This window comes from Heteronotia binoei, chromosome 10 (genome assembly GCF_032191835.1).
Source record: "Heteronotia binoei isolate CCM8104 ecotype False Entrance Well chromosome 10, APGP_CSIRO_Hbin_v1, whole genome shotgun sequence".
NCBI classification, from domain to species: domain Eukaryota; kingdom Metazoa; phylum Chordata; class Lepidosauria; order Squamata; family Gekkonidae; genus Heteronotia; species Heteronotia binoei.
In genome coordinates this window covers 36,392,902-36,413,189 of record NC_083232.1, presented here as the reverse complement: position 1 = coordinate 36,413,189, position 20,288 = coordinate 36,392,902, and the positions used below count along the sequence as shown (strand labels likewise).

Sequence of the window (20,288 nt, the reverse complement as noted above, 5' to 3'; positions counted from 1 at the left end):
CGCATCCCCACAGTTATGCGAGTGTAGTGATGGGGTAAATGCAGAGCTGCCATGCCGTCACAAAACTGTCTGAGAAACACCCGTCCGGGGGTCACCACTTTGCATGTGAAGTTCAGGTGGCCCACCAACTGCTGGAGCTCGAGGAGAGTGACCTTACACTTAACCATTACAGCCCTAACTCTGCCCAGCAGATTCTCCAATTTATCACGCAGCAGCCTAGATAGCTGGCGCACCGTATCGAGCTCTATACCCAGGAAAGTCAGAACTGTAGTTGGTTGCTCTGTCTTTTCCTAAGCCAACGGAATGCCTAACTCCTCCACCAACCGCTCAAATGCCTCTAACAAACGGGAACACTGACCAGAGCCCGCTGGGCCCACAAAGAGAAAATCATCTAAATAGTGCGCCATATCATGCACCCCAGTCCTAAACCGTAACGGTCACTCCAAAAAATGTGCTGAACCGCTCGAACACGGCACATGACACGGAACACCCCATTGGCAGAGCTCTGTCGAGATAAAAACTGCCTTCAAAAGCAAAACCTAATAATTCAAAATCAGCAAGGTGCACAGGAAGGAGGCGAAAAGCCAACTTAATGTCACATTTCGCCAGCTCTGCGCCAACCCCGCAACGACGCACTATCTGCACTGCCCTGTCAAAAGACGTGTATTTAACAGAACACAATTCAGCGGGAATAGCATCATTAACAGACCGCCCCCTCGGGTAGGACAGATGATGAATTAAATGCTTTTTTAGGTACAACCCCCAAGGGAGAAACCCATAAATTGGGTACTGGAGGAACCGCAAAAGGGCCCAACACTCGCCCCTCTGCACACTCCTTCTTAAATTTTGCCCTCACAACGTGCTCCAAACTATGCATGGACCGTAAATTTGAACACAAAAATGGGGTCCAAGGAATAAGGAATTCTGAACCCCCGTGAAAACCCATCCCACAAATAATGCCTCTCATCCAAACGCAGATAGTCGCGCAACAAGACTCTAAGAACCTTTAGTTGAATGGGGCTGGGCCCCTTTTCCAGTCTGCTGACTTGGTCCCTCCCCCAGGCCGCTTGCTGGCCTCTTTTGCTTTGGACCTGTTGCAAGCCGTGAAGGCATGGGGCCTGCCACACAGCATACATGCATGCTTGTACCTGCAGGCTTTTCTAGCACAAACGCCTGGAGAGGTGAACTCCCAGCAAAGCAGCCGTGGCTGAACCAACTGCCCTGCAGCCATGCGGGTGCTAGCAGAATGAACCGTCTTCTAAACAAGATGACCACTATCAGATCTGTCCCCCGCATTTGGCTTCGTAGGTGCCATAAGCTGCAGCCAAAGCTGCTGGTTGATTTGGTCCCAAGGGAGACCGGGATTAACGGTTGCTCGCATATGGAATTCCTCATCGTATTGCAGCCACGCCCCCCCTGTAAAATCGTTATATGCCCGATAAATGATATCGCAATACTGGAAGAGGGGGGCGGCCCTCCATGGCTGGGCCCTAGCAATGACCCCCGCATATATGAAAAATCCCGGCAACCAATTTGACCATGACCTATCCACTTTCCTCCGTTTCAGCTTATCTTTATCCTTCTCATCTAGCTCATCCTTAGACTTCTTCTCCAACTCCCTATATAAAAGGCTGAACACGTCTACGTATTCCCCTTTTAGTATCTTCTCCCTCGTTGCCACCGTAAGGTGATCACCAAGCGGCATAGCTGGATCCCCAAAAGGTAGCGCATGAAAAGCCACTGAACTGTAAGGGACTGGGGGGGTGAGATGGAAAACCCCAACTCCTTCACTGTTGCGGGGACCAGGCTGGAGGCAAGGCAGCAGCTTGCTGCCATCTCCAAGGTAACACGCTCCCCGCCGCTGAAGACCCTACTGTCCCCGCATTACCTGCCTGCCCTCCTCCTGCTGCAGCCGAGGGCCAAGGCGACCAGACCCCACCCTAGCCAGGAAATGTAAGTGAACTGCCAAACTGAATGGGCATTGAACCTGACGACACCTGACTTGTGGGCAGACCCCCGCCCACATAGAACAACCCTGTAGCCGAGGACATTCCCGACGTCCTGGAACCCGCTGCCACAGTCGGTCCCCAGTGGTCCCAAGGCCACACCATCCCATGCTGCTGAACTGGTGACTTACCGTCCCCCTCGATAGGCACCGCCGCAACCGCTTCAGGCTCCTCCCGCTGCTCTTCATCCAATGGCACCACTGCACTCATGCTGCTACTGCCTTCCTTGCCACTCTGTAAGGCAGAAAGCTAAGCAAGCACCTCTTTTTGAAAAGATATGGCGGCAGCCCTGCCAGAACCCTTAAGCCCCGCGAATCTCCGCAATGGGCCCGCCACCCTTTCCCCCCCCTCCAAAATGGCCAGTTGGTCTAAAATGGCCTGGCGCGTCCGAACATCATCCCCCTCATCAGCTGGGGGCTGAACGGGAAGAGGCCTCTTAAGGGGCCTCTTAACAGGCTGCTTCCCCTTGGAAGGGCCTTGCCCCTTCTTAGGGCCTATGCTATCTCTCCAGCTACAGCCCCAAAGAGAAGCCCAACCTCTTGCCTCACCAATGCCCTATAAATGAGCTCGACTCCTTGGTGGAAGAGACGAAGTGGGCTCCACTCATGAGTGAAAGAGAACTCTGGCCAGCCTACTCCACCCTCACAGGGCCCCCATATCAAGTCCTTTCTCCTTCCGACCACAGGCCCCTCGTGAGCCACTTGGCCTCCCACCTCAGCTCTCAGAAACCCCGTCGATGGGGTGTAGGGAGGGGGGACCTTCTCCGACCCCCAAGAAGCTCCCACGACAAGCCCAGGCCACGCATGCGGCAATGAGCAGCCACGCGATGCCTTCGCACCCCCCAGACGCTGTGAATAAACGTTGCTCAGGTGCTGGGGCTGATAAGCCACTCAAAACTGCCCCGCTATGCCTTTGCACCCCCCCCCCAGCCACCGGGAACAAACCCTTCTCTGACACCGGGGCCGACGAGCCATTCGAAACCGCCCAGCTAATGTGCGGCTGATCTTCCTGAGAGCGACTTCTAAACTGTGCCACTGGGGGCGGGGCCAGCCTTATAAGGCCGCCCACGCCCCCAAATGGCTCTGGAAGAGTCCACTGCCTCCCATCCTTTTGGGGAGGCAATGGATGGACCCCAACCTATAGCGGCCAATAGGCCACTCGGCTGGGTGGGGGCCGAATAGTGTTCAAGAGCAGTCTTTCAATGTAGCATTTAAAGCTGTGTTATTGTTATGTAATGTTTTTATACTCCACAGATCACTTCTCAAAACTTCTATTTACTTTGAAAGGTAGTGTGCTTTCACACTCTCCACTTTCTATATATATATATATATATATGCATACGTATCATAAACTAAATAATGATTGTGTGTATGTGTATATGCCTCAAGCTCTATTGACTATAATCACCTCAAGCTGTATTCAAAATGCAATGAAAGGCATACATTAATTTTCATTGCCTTCTCAGAATTCTTCTTACCAGCATAGCATCATTGATTTTTTTTTTATTTCTACATTGCCCACAAAAAAAGAAGGCTAGATGAAAGTGAATTCCTTTCTTTACTCCGCAATGCATTTTTCCAATGCCTCTTCAATTAAATCATTTATTTGACCACAGCTCTGAAACAACTTAAGTAGAGTGGAAACCTACATTAAAAGCTTGTTTACCGATAATGCTCAATGGATGGCCTTTGGCAAATCCTATTCCCTTATTTTATGACTAAGGATTAGGTTTGAATAAACAACAGCCATTATGCTGTATTCCACAGGAAAGTTTCTAATGAGGCCAACTCTTACCAAAGAGAATTTATGCAAGGTGAGAAGGAATACAACATACAGTTTGGATTCTACAAGTGGGGAACCTGACAAATGAAAAAGCTGAGGAAGAGAGATCCTATTTTCCCTCCTCCCCAAAGCACCAGCTCCAGATCCACCTTCTCCTTGCCTCTTCCATCCTCCTCACCTCATCCGTCTTCTCACCAATATTGCTGTCCCCTCCTTACCACAGTTGGCAACATTTGTGCATGCACACACATTAGGGTGGCCAGTTCTGGGTTGGGAAATACCTTAAGATTGGGGGTGGAGCCTGAAGAGGGTGGGATTTGGAGATGCAATAGACTCAACCTTCAAAAGCACCCATTTTCTTCAGTCGAACTAATCTCTGTCACCTGGAGATCAGTTGTAATTCCAGAAAATCTCCTGCTACCACCTGGAGACTGAAGAATATATGTATATTTCAGCATACCACTGAAGGCTGGCAGTCCTAACAGTCATTGTTATTTTCAGTTTTTCATCTCTCTCCCCATTATTATTATTATTTTTACAAAAAGAAAGGTTTTTCTGCAAATGTATGCATTTTTCTAGGTTTGCAGAACCCTACACAGTACATGTGTATGAAGATTTGGCTGTCTGCATGGGGGCCAGCTCTTTATTATTAGATCTTGTGATAAAACAGCACTATGAATGCCTCCTAATCTTTACCAGGTTTGTATATCTCTCTTTTACCCAAATATAAAGTACGTTTTAGTCAAATTAACGGAAAATTAAAACATATTTCCCTGGTGAGGATTATTCCTTTATTATTTCAGATATATCAACAGCAACTGGCCCTTAAAGACACATTTTAAAAAAAAACTCATCTCCAAGAGCACTGCTGAACCATTAGGGTGCTGTTGGCTTTCCTCAACTGATATCTAGGCTATTCTCTTTTTTTCTTACAAAAACTTATCAGTTAATTAGAAAAAGAAATTGAAAGTAAACTGTGGTCTGGAGTCTGGATCTTTACTTTGTAAGATACGTGTTAAAATTTAATTTGATTCTCAGCAATTAAACTAAAAAGTAAACAATCCAGTGCAATTTTGGAAATCTGTCTGCACAGTCATTTCCACTAAACCTTTACTACTAAACTGTAAGTAAACATTTAAAATTAAGGAAAAAACATTTTATTAGCTTATTTTGTCACAATGCAAACTTGTGATGGAATTTTTGGGTTCAGTTGTCTTGTTACAAGTTAGGCAGTTATTGTATTTTCATATCTCCATTCCTCCAAAAAATTGAGAACAGCATACATGTTTCTCACCTCTTCTGCTTTAGTTCAGCACAACCTTGTAAGTAGGTTAGGCTAAGGGAAAGAGTGACCAGTTTGAGACCACCTATGCTGGCTGTCTATGCTGGCCTTTGCCTACACTTGACTGGTTGCAACTTAATACTTTGATCACAATCCACAGTATCCCAAAGTTTCATAAGGTTTATTGTTGTCTTTGCCAGGGGATGCTCTGCGGTTGCAGAGGATTCTTTTCATAGTTGAGAATAAGGGAAGGGAGCCCTCTGGTATACATGGGACTACTGAGCTGGATCTTGATACAGATTTTTAAGGACTGTGGAGCTGTACTTCCAACCTGAGACAATCCAACAGGTTCTAGTGATATAAGGTTTATTTCTTTTTAAAAAATTTTGAATGAAATATAATAGTTCAGTTCATGAACACTAATGAAAGTCAACATTATCTCCAACTAACGATAAAATATTACATTAAACATATTTCTCCTGCATGGAAATCACCATTGTGTAGGAAAAAGCATGACACTTCCGTAATATTGTCAGATGGGAAAATGTAATGTTATTTTATAGGTTGTAAAAATTCTTCAGACAAAAGAGTAGTTTAGTGGGTCTCTTTCTATCCTATTTTTGCACTTTCCATTCTTCTGTCATTTTTATTGTGGACAACTCATGTCCTCCATTTCTCCAATGACAGAAGCTGTGCTAATAATATTTTTTCACCAGTAGCTACTTGGTTAAGAGACTGGAGCAGGATTCATAGACTTTTACTACTCATATTTGTTGTTGATGATGTACTGTCAAATCTTTCGCATAAATCCCCAAGCATACTAGTATACTTGGCAGACATCTACCTGATAGAATGGAATGTTTCAACTTTCTTGAAGCCTCACAATTCACTGGAAATGGTGATGGGCAGATGAAGATATTTAGTTTTAGTTTGTCCGTAATCAGCCAAAATTCTTATCTAGTATTTCATGTGATTTGTACAATCCTATAACTGTACCATCTGGAGGAATTTTGCTGCTTTCCAATTATGTAATATTATATAGTTAATGATAAGGAAATTGTGTATATTCTTGTTTAAAAAAACATCATCTTGATATGCACAACAAATGAGAAACAAAGTGCATTTACTGTGCAAAATCATATCCTGAAGATGGGTCCTCAGAAACCTGGTTGAAAACATTGTCACTAAGCATGCTTCAAAACTGGAGTTTATGTTGGTAGGCTGCGGAGCTTTTTTGGGGCAGGAACGCACAGGAACGCAGTTTCGGCTGACTTGGTGTCAGGGGGTGTGGCCAAATATGGAAATGAATTCCTGCTGGGATTTTTCTACAAAAAGCCCTATGTGAAACAATGGTGACATCAGAGGGTGTGACTTAATATGCAGGCTGGTAGGCTGCAATAAGATTATCTTGCCTTTCTAAAAGAATTATATTTTGACTGATAATGTTGATTTTGCAGAGTACTTAAAGTGTAATAGGAATCTGCAAGTGCACTGACTTACTGCTTGGATCCCAACACAAGGAAGCCCTGGACACCTTTAGTGAAATATGTTGACTTAAGAGGTTTTATCAAAATTATTTGTAAAAAACTCTCTCTAGGTTCCTTATAGTTTTCAATGGTTTGTTTTATAGCATTGCTAAAAATGCTGGTTTGTGAGAGAAAGCTTATATACTTGAAAACCTGATTTGTTCACAGTTTTTGACTTTCCTCTTCGTCAAAGTCAGCAAAGAACACTGAATCCAACTACACAGCTAAACAAGGTCAAATAGTAGAGTTTATAACACTCATTCACAGAATTGTTGAGGCATTAAAACACTCATATTCTCGAGGCAAAGAAATCACACAGTATTGTATTTCTGTGTCTTCTCTTATAAGCATTACTGTCAGGAGAAAAAAGGGAATACATTTAAGATCCTCTTAGTATTCAGGAAAATATTTTCAAAGGGCAAAATGGCAGCAAGGTCTGCAAATCCCACCACTTTTAAAAAATGAGACAGATATGTGTAATGTATCATTACCAACAGTAACTGAGCTTGCAAAATATTTTTTGAATCCACATGAGTTGGAAATATATTTGAACATGCTGACGAATACATGGAAACTTAACATATGCCTATGTGTATCTAAAGCACACAGGACTAGATACAAAGATTTTTATATTCATTAGTGATGGGAGTTGCTTTGTATCCTTATATTCATTTATTCTTTTTATTTTATATCTGTTAGTGATGGGTTAATTTATTTTGTGTTCTAAAATGTATATACACATTTTCAGCTATTATATACAACAAACAAATATTCATATATGAACAGCATATGAATAAGTAATTCAAAAAAAGTCTGTTAAATGTATATACTGCATATTCATAAAAGTAACAAACTGACACCACATTATATGGAAACATTCAATACATTTAACTGCACTTCTCAAATGAATAATTTCAGAGATTTGGCCACTTCAACAACTTTTCAGGGATTTATAAGGAAAAGCCCCCTACTTTTCATGCACATGGACATCGTGATCACCAGTATGGTTGCCAGGGTGCCTGAAGTTTTGACTCGCACACATCTGCTCTAAGAAGTGGACTTTGCCCATGGTTTCTAAGGCTTATGTGGATACTATAAGCCTCAGCTTTGCAGCAGCATTCTGCATCTCTGGATGGGTGTTAGCCAGAACTACAGACAAGCTTCCAGCTGTTCCTTGTGTGCCCAGTCTTGGCCGCTGCAGTGGAAGAAGCCATGCCACCATGAACTGTACAAGCAAACAGTTTCCAGCCTGTTTCCATGAACCAAAGGCTAACACCACCAGAATTCATCTTGTTTTCCTGACTCCATATCCAACAGCTGCTTCAACTTCTGCATAAGGCAATCAAGGTTATCCAGGCATGGATCCTGCCAGACCACCTAAGCCTTTGTCTAACAGAACTCAAGACAAAGACTGGTGCCAAAAAGAAGACTGAAGAAGAGGAAGACCATCTTCAGCCAGAGCCAAGTTCTATTGTATGAGCTGGGTGTCACCTAGGCCAGCATTTGATTCTCTATTGTCACCCTTTTAGATAAGTCCATTTAGTCTTAAGTATTCCCCACCCAGTAATCACTTCTATTCTTCTTCCCAACTGTCACTTTGGAGCCTCCCCCAGGTCTGTTTCAACCTGAAAGTTTACTCAGGTACTCTTGGACCAAGCTTGTTCATTGGTCAGTCATGGGCACCCAATTAGGTGCCACCAATTAACTTGCTATTGGCTACTGCAGAAGTCCAGCCCTTATGGTCACTGCAGAGCCTCCCCTTTCTCCTCCCTCATACCTCCCAGCCCCTGAGGGTCTAAGGTAGTCTATTTAACCTCTGACCCAACTCCACTCATGTGTGCATCTAACAGTACCTCAGTTCCACTGTCTAGATCCATCCCCAATTCTGGCCACAGTTTTGGGTCCATTTCCCCATCCTCTTTTGTCGCCATTGGAGCCTTCCTTGAAGACTACGATAGGTAAATATCACCCTGTTTGTCTACCCATGTGTTGTCTCTATATCTCCCTCAATATTTCCTAGGACTGTATGTATGAATGTATGAGTATTCTATCTTGTATGTATGCCTATATTTTCTAGAATAAATTGTAATTGTTTTACTTAGAGTCCCTAATATTTTAAGCATTACTCTCTGGACGGTGTATCTTGTATACATAGGTGAAAAGATCCCTAGTGAGCCAGGTGCCCACCTAACTAATTCCCCAACCTCGTTTTGAGGGCATTTCGGCTTACACATTGGCCAATAATTCATAAACTGAGGGTGGAGAAATTTAGAACAATATTTGGTTTCTAAACTGAGGATGGGGAAATTTAGCACCAATATTTGATTTATAAATTGTTTGCAGGAGTAATCCAATTCCAAATAATATTGCAATGTGCAAAATGGATGAAACATCCTAAAAGTTAAAAAAAAATCTATCAGGATATCCAACACTGGACTCTGTCCAGGACTGGTGCAAACAAGTAGACAGAACCTTTAAAATTATTTAAAGTTTATTTAATATATTTTCCTATATTTCAGAACAAATTTAATCTGCAGGAAACACTAATCTCTAAAACCAAACAGTAATAAGAACAGTAATAAGAACAAGAAACACTAGTTTGACTTACACTGTGTCTTGACTTGAACTGCATCAGATAACACCAACCTAAATTGCAAAAGTCAAAGGCATTATCTACGTGTCTGTCCATTGCAATATAATTGAATCATAGTTTAGGCCTTTAGTCCATCAGAATGCAAGCTGGCTTCCTCTTCCAAGCTCTTTGCTCAATTATTATTCTTTTGACCAAGGTGATAATGATACCCAATCAGGATGAGTTCTTGAAGGAAAGTAATCACTCCAATTCTCCTTCTCCCATCTTGTGAGCCGCAGGTTCTCATGGAAAGTTAATTACTGGGCTCCCAACTCTGGCCTTGAAGATAAGAGTTATGAATGTTACTATTCTACTATTAATGTTAACCCATGAAAGGGATCAGGATTGCTTTGGCTCACATGACCCATTTAAAGTTTTGCCCAGTCATTATTCTAGTTACAGAGATTTTTCCCCAAAGTAACTGAATAGCTGGGCAACATGTGTAGAAGATCTACTTTGTGCTCAGCACATCCCCAATCAGGATCATTATTACTGTATTGAACTTGACTAATATAATGAGGGGTCAGGTACAATATAATTAGATTTCTCCTTTATATTGACGCATCACAAAGAAGTTGATTCTTTATCAAATCTAATAATCAAAGTGACGTCAGAAATATTTCTGCCCAACCTCTTATTCCATCTACCTTTGAAGCCATTATACAGGTTGTTTTGATGAGACTTTCCAACTAACAATACTTCAGAAGGTCTTTCCATTCTTGCTATCTCATTACTAAGACTGCTAAAAATGACAAAGAAAAAAATCATCACCATAGTCTCCCAATCAGTCCCAAAGTGTATCTGAAAATCAGGTGATGGCCTCCACTTCAGGTACAGTATGAGAGAGATGTAGTTTCAGGGGAAAAGTTTATACAGCAGAAATGTCACTGCTCCTTTGAGGGATACTTTGGATCCAGTTGTGTATAATCTCAATCAGATAGAATTTATAGGAATATAATTGTCATTCTGGTTTCTGTTCTGGAGGAACTTTAGCTTCATAGCATCTATTCATTAAGGTATTATCGTTATAGCTCTGTTCTAGTGACACCTTAATATTAATTTAGCAGATGCAATCTGTAACTATAGACTACTTATTGTATTTCCTTTTTAATAGAAGAATATTGAAAGCTTAGGAAGTATTTATACAATATTTTATGTCTGACAGTTTATTAACTCTCATCATTATAGCCTCCCTGAAAAAATATTTGATTTCCACCTTTAGCAGCACAATCCAGAGGGAGGGATGTGGAAAGTCATTTGGGAGCAGACGAGCCGCTACGTGGGCACAGGAAGGGTTTGCACCGAAGTACAACTGGCGCCACCACAGCGGAGGGGAGTTACGTGGGCGAGGGGGGGTGCCCGAGCGCCATTCTGGCCAAGGGCAGCGGCACCTGAGGGCTGTGTCCAAGCGTGGACAGAAGTGAGGTGGAGTATGGCATTCAGGCGGAGAAACATAACGTAAGAGAAGCCATGTTGGATCAGACCAATGGCCCATCCAGTCCGACACTGTGTCACACAGTGGCCAAAAAAATTATATATATACACACATATACATATATATACACACTGTGGCTAATAGCCACTGATGGACCTCTGCTTTATATTTTTATCCAATCCCCTCTTAAAACTGACAGCCTACCCGACCCCACAGGGCTGTTGCACGCAGGGCACTAAGGCGGGGGGGGGAGCTGATGAAGTGGACTCAGAGTTCTGCAGCTGATGCACTCGCACTCTGAGTTCTGTGGCCTCCCAGGGGAGATGTTCTGTGCACATGGCAGGAGGCGTCAGGGCAACACAGGAGGTCTCCGGGTGGGGGGTGTCTGCTGCTGGGCTGCTCACTCCCAGACACACATTCCAGCCACTGTCTATGATAGTGATCTCCTGCACTTGGTACTTCCTGCTTGTCTGCCTACCATTGGCAGAGTCTCTGACAGCGGGAGGGTGTGAGGGGATTGATGGCTTCTCTGTGGTCCCTTGCGGCCCTGTCTCGCCCCCACCCCCACCTCGCCACCAAGCCAGGCTTCTCGTGCGCGCATGCCCAGCCTCACTCCTGTTCCCTCCCCATGTTGGTGGGATGTTTCTCCTTTGCCTTTGATGGTCTGCCCATCATTGGCTCCGTTCTCTATTTGGGGGTGGGTTGGGGATGGCTATCAGCCTCTCTGGGGCCGCCTCTCCCCATCCCTGACTGTCATGAGCCGCGGCACATGCACCAGGACTGGCCAATGGGGGGGGGGGGTAGGCTGGCCCTCCCCCTGGCTGCCTCTGCCTCCCTTGTGTGCCTATGTCAGCAGCGTTGCCATGGCAACCATCTCCCTCATGGCCTCTCCCCTCCCCATGCTCCAGCGTGCCAAAGTCCTCAGGGAGCCTACTAGCAGCACGGCAGCTATGCCACAGCCGGCCACCACTTACGTCTGGATTGAGCTGCCCCTCTCTGCCTGAGTACTGAGTATTGCCCCTCTCTGCTCAATACTGATGAATGCTTTTATGGGCTTTATTTTACCCATTATGAATCATGCATACCTCATGTACTCCAATTAACTCACAAGATTGCCAGCAGAAATGATATACTACTGACTGTAAGCATCTACATTTCTTTGTTGGAATTTATTACAGGCCCTCTATGTTGTTTTGGCTGTATTTTTCTTTTGAAAAATGTATATTAAAGATTTCCACCTTGTTGATTTGCAGTTAATATGCTCCCAGTAATGGATTTAGTCCAAAATTGTCAGGGCTAGATTATAAAACTGGAATGTGAGATTATCCAAAAGTGAGTTTGTAGATGTCAATGAACTAAATGGGAAAATGTCTCTGCTTAAACATGTGCAACTCTGGGACCTCCAAAACTAGTGGGGAGAGGAATCTCTTCTTCCCACTTCTTGCTCAGCCAGCTGCTTGCTGGCTAGCCGATTCACCCGCAGTAATACCTCCTCTGCCTTCCTGGATCATTTGGCAGTTGCTGTAGCAGAAGGGCAACAGTGGTCCCTGATTCCTACTTCACTGCCCACCTGCTTCCAGCATCACTGCCTGCCTGACCCTCTACCTCCTTCACCCTCCTCCTCCCCTGTGTACCTGCCAGCAGCAGAGGGGGGTGGGGGTGGGGGCAGCTCTTGCTCCTTCTTGCTTGCCTGTCTGCTTGAAGTGCCAGTGGTGGGGACAGTGGTTCCCCCTCACCTGCCCACCTGGCTCATGCTGCAGAAGCTCCTGGTTTCCCCTAGCCATACCCTCATGGTTCACATGGCAAAGGACAGTGGCTGATCTCTTTCAAAATGGCATCTGAGATCTCATGATGTAACACTATGAGATCTTGATATTTCTTTAAAAATATTGATTTTGTTACTTTTTCTGCAAACCTAGGGGTGCCCAAGATCTGTAAGAAAAAACCCTTATCTATACCTGACCCCATTCTCTGTATTTTTATCCACATTAGAGATGGTCATGAACCACAAAAATGCAGTTCAGTTTGTAGTTCATGGACAAACCATGAACCGAACTATGAACCCCACAAACCCAGTCAGCTTACATATGAACTGAATTGGATTCATGAGGCTCATGCCCAAAACAGCTGAGCTGCAGGGGCAGCCTAGTCCTCACAGCTCAGGTATTTAGGGCTCTTTTGAAGGTTTTTGCAGTAGGGTTGCCAAGTCCAATTCAAGAAATATCTGGGGACTTTGGGGGTGGAGCCAGGAGACATTGGGGGAGGAGCCAGGAACAAGGGTGTGACAAGCATAATTGAACTCCAAGAGAGTTCTGGCCATCACATTTAAAGGGACAGCACCCGTGCTTACATTTCAATATTGATCTTTATTTTAGTCACTGGTTTCCTTACCAGCCCACTCCTCAGAACTTCACTCACACCCCCAACCAGGCTAAGGGAGCAAAGGCTACTCAGCTCTTGTTGAGTCCCACCGGCCCCCATCATTAGGGAAGCGGACAGGGCTGAGGGCATCGGTCTGCCCTGAGATCTCTCCTACTCCCTGTGAAGAGCAGACTACTATTAAAACCCCCAGCCTCCCCTCAGAGCCCCGCAGCCAGACCCAGCGCCAGCGCGACCACTTACCTCTCCGGTGGGGCAGCGTGGCAGAGAGCAGGAGCCCTGCAGCCAGCCCCGGCACCAGCGGCACCGCGGGCAGCCCCGAGGCCGTGGCGAGCAGCCGCCCGCACCGTCTGAAGCCCCCCGCAGGCCCCAGCAGCCACCAGACAAGGCCATGCGCCACTGCAGCACCGAGGGGAGGGGAGGCTGCCCCGGAGTGCCATCGAGGGCCGGTTGGTGGCGGCGCGGACGGGCCACTGGCTGCCTCCTCCTTTACCTCAGCCTGAGCCTTGGCCATGCGCCGCTGCAGCCCCGAGGGGAAGGGAGGGGAGGCTGCCCCGGCGTGGCGGAGAGCCAGCGCAACCAGTTACCTCTCCGGTGGGGCTGCATGGCAGAAAGCAGGAGCCCCGCCACCAGGCCCAGCACCAGCAGCACCGCAGGCAGCCCCGAGGCTGCGGCGAGCAGCCGCCTGCACCATCCGAAGCCTCCCACTGGCCCCAGCAGCCACCAGACAAGGCCATGCGCCGCTGCAGCCCCGAGGGGAAGGGAGGGGAGGGGAGGCTGCCCTGGAGCGCCGTCGAGGGCCAGTTGGTGGCGGCGCGGATGGGCTACTGGCTGCCTCCTCCTTTACCTCAGCCTGAGCCTTGGCGCCGTTTTCCCCCTCCTCCCCCCGCTTCCATTTTTTGGGGGAGCGGGGGAAGAGGCTGGAAAACCTGGAGTCCCCCGCCAGGGCGGGAGGTTTGGGAAGCCTATTTTGCAGGGAGAAAAAAGCAGCAGTTTAAACCCTTGCTTTTTGCTCTGCACAAACCTCCACAAACTGCCTTAAAAGTTCATAGAGGTTTGTGGCCAGGCTGCAGTTCATGAACTTCAGTTCACAAATCATGAACCAGCCAAAATTCATCACAAAGGAATGTTTGTGTGAACCATTTGTGCCCATCTCTAGTAGGCATTAAATATCAGCTTTGCTGTAACATGGGAAAATATTCATTAACACTAGTCTAGTAATACTCATGCTTGCCAAGTAGATATTTTATAGGACTTTTAGGTGTACAAAACATTTTACAGTTCTTACCTCTTTTCTCTTTGAAAGAATGGTTTACATGTAACAATAAACCATATATATGGGATTCTTCAACTTGCACTTTCCCTTCTCTTTTCTTATACTTAGTGATCTAATGAATGTGTTTTAGTTTCTTTTTATCAAACTAAGACTGATTTCCCACTAGTCTTACCTCGCTCACGCTCTCCTTTTCTCCACAGGGCTTCCATCAGATTTCACACTATCTGCCCTGAGGCTGCAACTAGCTTCGCCTTTTTTGCATGGCAAACAGGAACTGGTTTTTAGAGAATCTTGTTTGCTGCACAAAAGAGTGGAGTGAGTTGCAGCCTTGGGGCAGCTTGTGTGAAATCCGGCAGAAACCCTACTGAGAAGAAGAGAGTGAGAGTGGAGTAAGGCTAGTGGGAAATCGGCCTATGTTTTATCATTGCACACAAACAATAATTCGTTCTGACCTGTACACAGTGGAATACCAAATACTGCTTTACATCTACTTTGTAGAAAGAAAGCAAATCACTTGTGTTTTGCAGCTAATGGCAAATAATGGCAAACAGAAACTTTCATTGGATCACCATGCAGGGTTACATGAGAGTGGGCAAAAATGCAGGTGAACTCAGAATTCTCTAAAGCTTTTTCAATTAGTGTTAAAACTATGATATTTCATAATTTTTGTATATAGTAATTGCTTGCCCAGAGCTTCTTTCTGAGTAGGAATTTGAACTGATTCTTTATCAGAACTAGAACAAGCTTTTCCAAAACAACCACCACAACAAAAATGAGTATTCAGAGAATCATGAGTGAAGGTCTCTTCTCACAATGAATATTTCCTTCTTCTGCCTTGAAAAGCCAACCCTGAATGAATGGGTGGGGATCAGTGTTTCCTCTAAGCTGAGTTATCGTGAGCTAGCTCACAGATTTTTAGCCTCCAGCTCACACATTTTTGTCTTAGCTCAGGAAGGATGACCCCCAGAGCACAATATTTTATGCAGTAGCTCACAACTTTAATGCCAGTAGCTTACAAAGTAGAATTTTTGCTCACAAGGCTCTGTAACTTAGAGGGAATATTGGTGGGGATGTCTGGGAATTCTATAGGATGTTGGATGAAGAACAAAAACTGGAAGGAGAAATCTATAGAAAGATTTCTGTTTGTATAAGGGGAAATGGGGAGTTTGGCTTTAAGTAACAATCTGCATTTCAGTTTTCTGTCCCTAGCCATCTTTTGTATCTTGTCAGATCAAATTTGTTCAGATGATTATTTTTATGCAGTGAAGCTGTCTTGCATTCACATTCTTTCTCAGTTTTGACATGTTAAATCAGTTTTGTGAATGCTCAAATGTGTCACTAGATTAAAATTCAGTATTCAATTTTCTTTTAGAAGATTATTCAGAATTGGTATCCTGACCTTGACATATCTTGGAAATATATTAGATCAATCATAAGATGTGTCTGATATAATCAAATTCAACCCAAAATGGTAGTTCATGTTGGCTTCATCATGAAATTGTCTCTTAGAATTACACGACAGCTAAAGAAAATAGATTTGCCTATAGAGTAGGACTGAACTAATGATTAATGACTCATCTTGTGGTCATAGTATTTGTCCTAAGAATGTGAGAAGGTACTATGATTCTTATTATTGTACAAGCATATATCAAATCTGTACAGCCCTCTGGCTCATATTAGAATTAGGCAACAATTACAATGGACATTACTTGAAGTTTACTTCTTGCCCTGAGATAAAACATATGCATTCTTTTAAGCAGCAGTGATTGCATAAAATTAAGCTTCAAAACCCTCACATTCTATCCTAATTTCATTTTGGCTGGTGTGCATGCATCTGATATATAGCAGTAATCTCTGAACTGCTATTGGAACTAAGATGCAGGTTAGTGGGATAAACTTTCCTTGGCACTTCCATCAGAGAGGATGCTATCAGAATTGCGACAGCACAAGCCTTTTGGTGAATCATTGCAGCCGTGCCTCTATATAGAATTGGAGTATAAATGTCACACTTGTGTCACTTTATTTAAGAAGCCATTGCAAAGCACAAGTTCAGTATCAGCTCTCTGGGAATTAAAAATTGTCAACAATTTCATTGGTTACATTTTTAAAAATCTCAGATAATTATTTCTTTTTTATGTATTTGAAAATTATTCAGATTTTCTGGTATATAAATATTTTAATATGTTTGATATGAGTTGATTTCTGTTTCCATAGGGCTTCTGAGGAAGGCTGGTATCTCTACGCTGACAGTTCGAATGGAGAATTTAGACATGCAACTGACCTTATCACTCCAGTAATTTCTCTGACTGGGCCCAAGTGCAAGCTGGTGTTTTGGAACTATATGAATGGGGCAACAGTAGGTTCATTGCAGGTACTGAAAGACACTTTACATAACTTTCTGAAAGAGCATTTGCACTTTGCAATGAGTTTTAAGTAATATGGACTAATAACAACAACAACAACTTTTATTTGTATCCCACCCTCCCCGCCGAAGCAGGCTCAGGGCGGCTAACAACATAATTCATACATCAGTTAGACAAATGGAATAAAACTGCATTTAACAATTTAATTAAAATTCTGAGAAGGCGAAAGAGAGGAAGCAGCTGTTAACCATGCTCAGATGCAGTGTACTTCTAAATAATAGGAGTGGGAGCTATGAGCTGCTTATTAATTTTCTGGAAAGATCTGATTAACCACTGTAGGAAACAGAATGCTGAACTAGGTGGACAACTAGTCTGATCGGGAAGGATTCTTCTTGAGTTCCATACTGTGACTTGAGAAGCATATGAGAAATACTTCCAAGGTTTTTTCATGACAATGGAATTCTGTTCTCTAACTTATTTGGTATCCAAACCTGAGATTTCAATAAATGCAGTATAAGCCTGTTCAATGTGAACTTGCTTGCCAGAGATTCAGGTTAACTTAACAGCAAACTTAAGTTTTTGTTTAAAATAAGTGTTCTGTTTTACATTAATGTTATGTAAGCCTGTTCAATGTGAACTTTCTTGCCAGAGATTCAGGTTAACTTAGTTTTTGCTTAAAATTATGCTTTACCCTATTGCGTGGATTTTAACTGTATCTTTGGGAAAGGAAAGGTCCCCTGTGCAAGCACCAGTCATTCCCAACTCTGGGGTGACATTGCTTTCACAACGTTTTCACGGCAGACTTTTTACAGAGTGGTTTGCCATTGCCTTCCTCAGTCATCTACACTTTCCCCCCAGCAAGCTGAGTACTCATTTTACTGATCTCAGAAGGATGGAAGGCTGAGTCAACCTCGAGCCAGCCATCTGAAAACCTGGCTTCCACCGGGGATCAAACCCAGGTTGTGAGCAAAGCTTAGGACTGCAGTACTGCAGCTTTAACACTCTGCATCATGGGGCTCTTAAAAACTGTATCTTTATGGGCTACTAAATATGATTTAATCTATTTTTCTCTATCCCAGGGGTGGCCAATGGTAGCTTTCCAGATGTTTTTTGCCTACAACTCCCATCAGCCCCTGCCAGCATGGCCAATGGCGGGGGCTGATGGGAGTTGTGGGCAAAAAACATCTGGAGAGCTACTGTTGGCCACCCCTGCTCTTTCCTGGTTCCTCAGGGTGAAAGAAGTATATAAATTTCAACAAATAATGCAATAAGCTATTGGCAGAACTGTATAAGCTGCTTCTTATACAGTTCTCACATAGAGGGAGGACTTTGTTTTATACACATAGTATGCTGTTGATTTAATTTATATAGCTTTTCAGTTGGCCTCGATAGATGGAAGATGGGGTTGCTTGATTTCAATTTTTCCTTCATGGAAAAGATTGATTTGCCAAAGTCCAGCAAGAGAAATATACATTCAAAAGCCACATAATGTTGCTAGGGTCTGGGAGACCCAGGTTTGAATCCTTATTCTGCCATGGAAGCCTACTGGGGGACCTTGAGTCAGCCATATATTTTCAGCCTAACCTACTTCACAAGATTGTTGTCATAATGAAATGAAGGAGAGCAGGATGATATATTTCAGTTTAACACTGTGGGTTCCCATTGGGGACAAAGGTGGGATGTAAAGAAAGTAGATAAATGTGAATATTTTGCTGGATTGCAGATTTCATTTGAATGCACCTATGCATCACAATTTACATTAAAACACTGAACACCTAATGCAAACCCATTCATTCCAAATGAGCTGGATTAATAATCACTGATAGGGATGGGACTGGAAGTGTTTAACTGTTTGGGACTATGCAGATATAATATGCCCTGACCTGGGCATATTATACCACCTCTGAACATCTGTTGCCTTGAACCACATGAGGGATCACCATAAGTTGGCTGTGATTCGATAGCACTTCTATCATCATCATCGTCATCATTATCAAATGTCATACAGAACATTTTTGTTGGCCAGAGTGAGAGAATTTTGAACTCTATTAAAAATATTCTATTTTTAAAGGAATTGCAGTAGAATTGCATCCTTCTAAGCCCATTGTCTTCAGTGAATTTAGAGGGGTATAACTCTGTTTAAAAGCTTTGTGATGCAAGGAAAATATGCTGTAGGGGAAATAGGCATGATGTACTGTAAAACACATGAGAAGTAAAAATAGAGTTTTAAACCCTGCTTTTCCAGGTGACCTTGAGCATCTGTATGAATGGGATAAAAATTAGATCTAACCAATGCAAGTGTATGGAATGGGGTGGGGAATGTTTTAGGGGAATGCCTATTAATATCCCTCAAATTACATATAAATAACCAACTAAATTTGCATTACACTGGGCTATGACAAAGTTTATTTAGATTCTGAAAGGAGTATCTATTAAATAGAAATAATTGGTTGTTAGCACTGTATATGAACTATGTTGCTATAAATTAGGAAAAATAATTTCTGCATAGTAATGAGTATGAAATATTAAAGAGCTTTTCGCACCTGGAAAGAAAATACGTTTTAGTTTTACAGCTAAGAGTCCTGATCCAAAACCTAACTCAACTGAAATGTTTTGATTTAAGACAAGCTGATGTAAATCAAAGGGCTTTCATGGAAAATATTTTAGTTTGTCAATTAAAACTGATTAAGATGTCTTATGAGATTTCTCTGATGCCAATGGATGGCAGTCTGAAAATAGGGAGCCCTCTTCTTGACCCACTAAGGACCAATTGGCACAGTATAAAAGCATTCAACTGGATGCACCTTGATAGCCTCAGGCAGTCAATACATTCACACAGAGATCCCTGTGACTGATCACTCCATGGATGCACCTGGTGATTCCTGCCATGCCATAGTTTTCTAATGCCACTGACATTATTATTATGCAGGCAAATGCTGATTGAAGTAACTTAAAACCAGTGTTCCTTCTAAGCTGAGTTATTGCAAGCTAGCTCACCATTTTTAGCCTCCGACTCACACATTTTTGTCTTCGCTCAGGAAGGATGCCCCCAGAGCAAACTAATTTATGTAGTAGCTGAATTGCTCACTCACAACTTTAATGCCAGTAGCTCACAAAGTAGAATTTTTGCTCACAAGACTTCACAACTTAGAGAGAGTATTGCTTACAACTGGCTTTTAATTTTAAGGCCAAAATATCACAAAAAACAATGAGTGAATCTCATCTTTTGCTGCCGTTATCTACAGTTTAGTAAGAAGCAGCACAAATACTACACAGCATAACAATTTACCTTAAATGCCTACTGTAATTTGTAAATATGATGTAAGCATGCATCAAGGAAACTTTTTGTGTTTCTACTTTAGTTTCATATGATAATAAGAAAACTTTTCCATTCAAGGGGAATGGAGTTTTTATTTTTTCAGTTATGCAACTGGGAGACAATATCATTTGTAAAAAATGTGCCATCTCTTCCATTAAGATGAAAAACCTCCGGATTGTACCACAGCCAAGACTGAGGATCATTACTGCTGGTGATATATCTTGGACAGGAAAAGCATTTCAGAAAGCTGATGATATATAGTTCTGTCAGTACTGTCAAGAAGCATGA

At 43.3% G+C, this 20,288-nt stretch overlaps 1 protein-coding gene across 1 annotated transcript in view; it reads left to right on the top strand.

The window, feature by feature from the left end:
* MALRD1 (MAM and LDL receptor class A domain containing 1) overlaps positions 1-20,288 on the top strand; it is a 367,497-nt gene that overhangs the window by 64,632 nt on the left and 282,577 nt on the right. Inside the window, exon 12 of the mRNA XM_060248396.1 lies at positions 16,533-16,689. Coding sequence (XP_060104379.1) covers positions 16,533-16,689 — 157 coding nt within the window. The remainder of the gene's footprint in view (positions 1-16,532; positions 16,690-20,288) is intronic.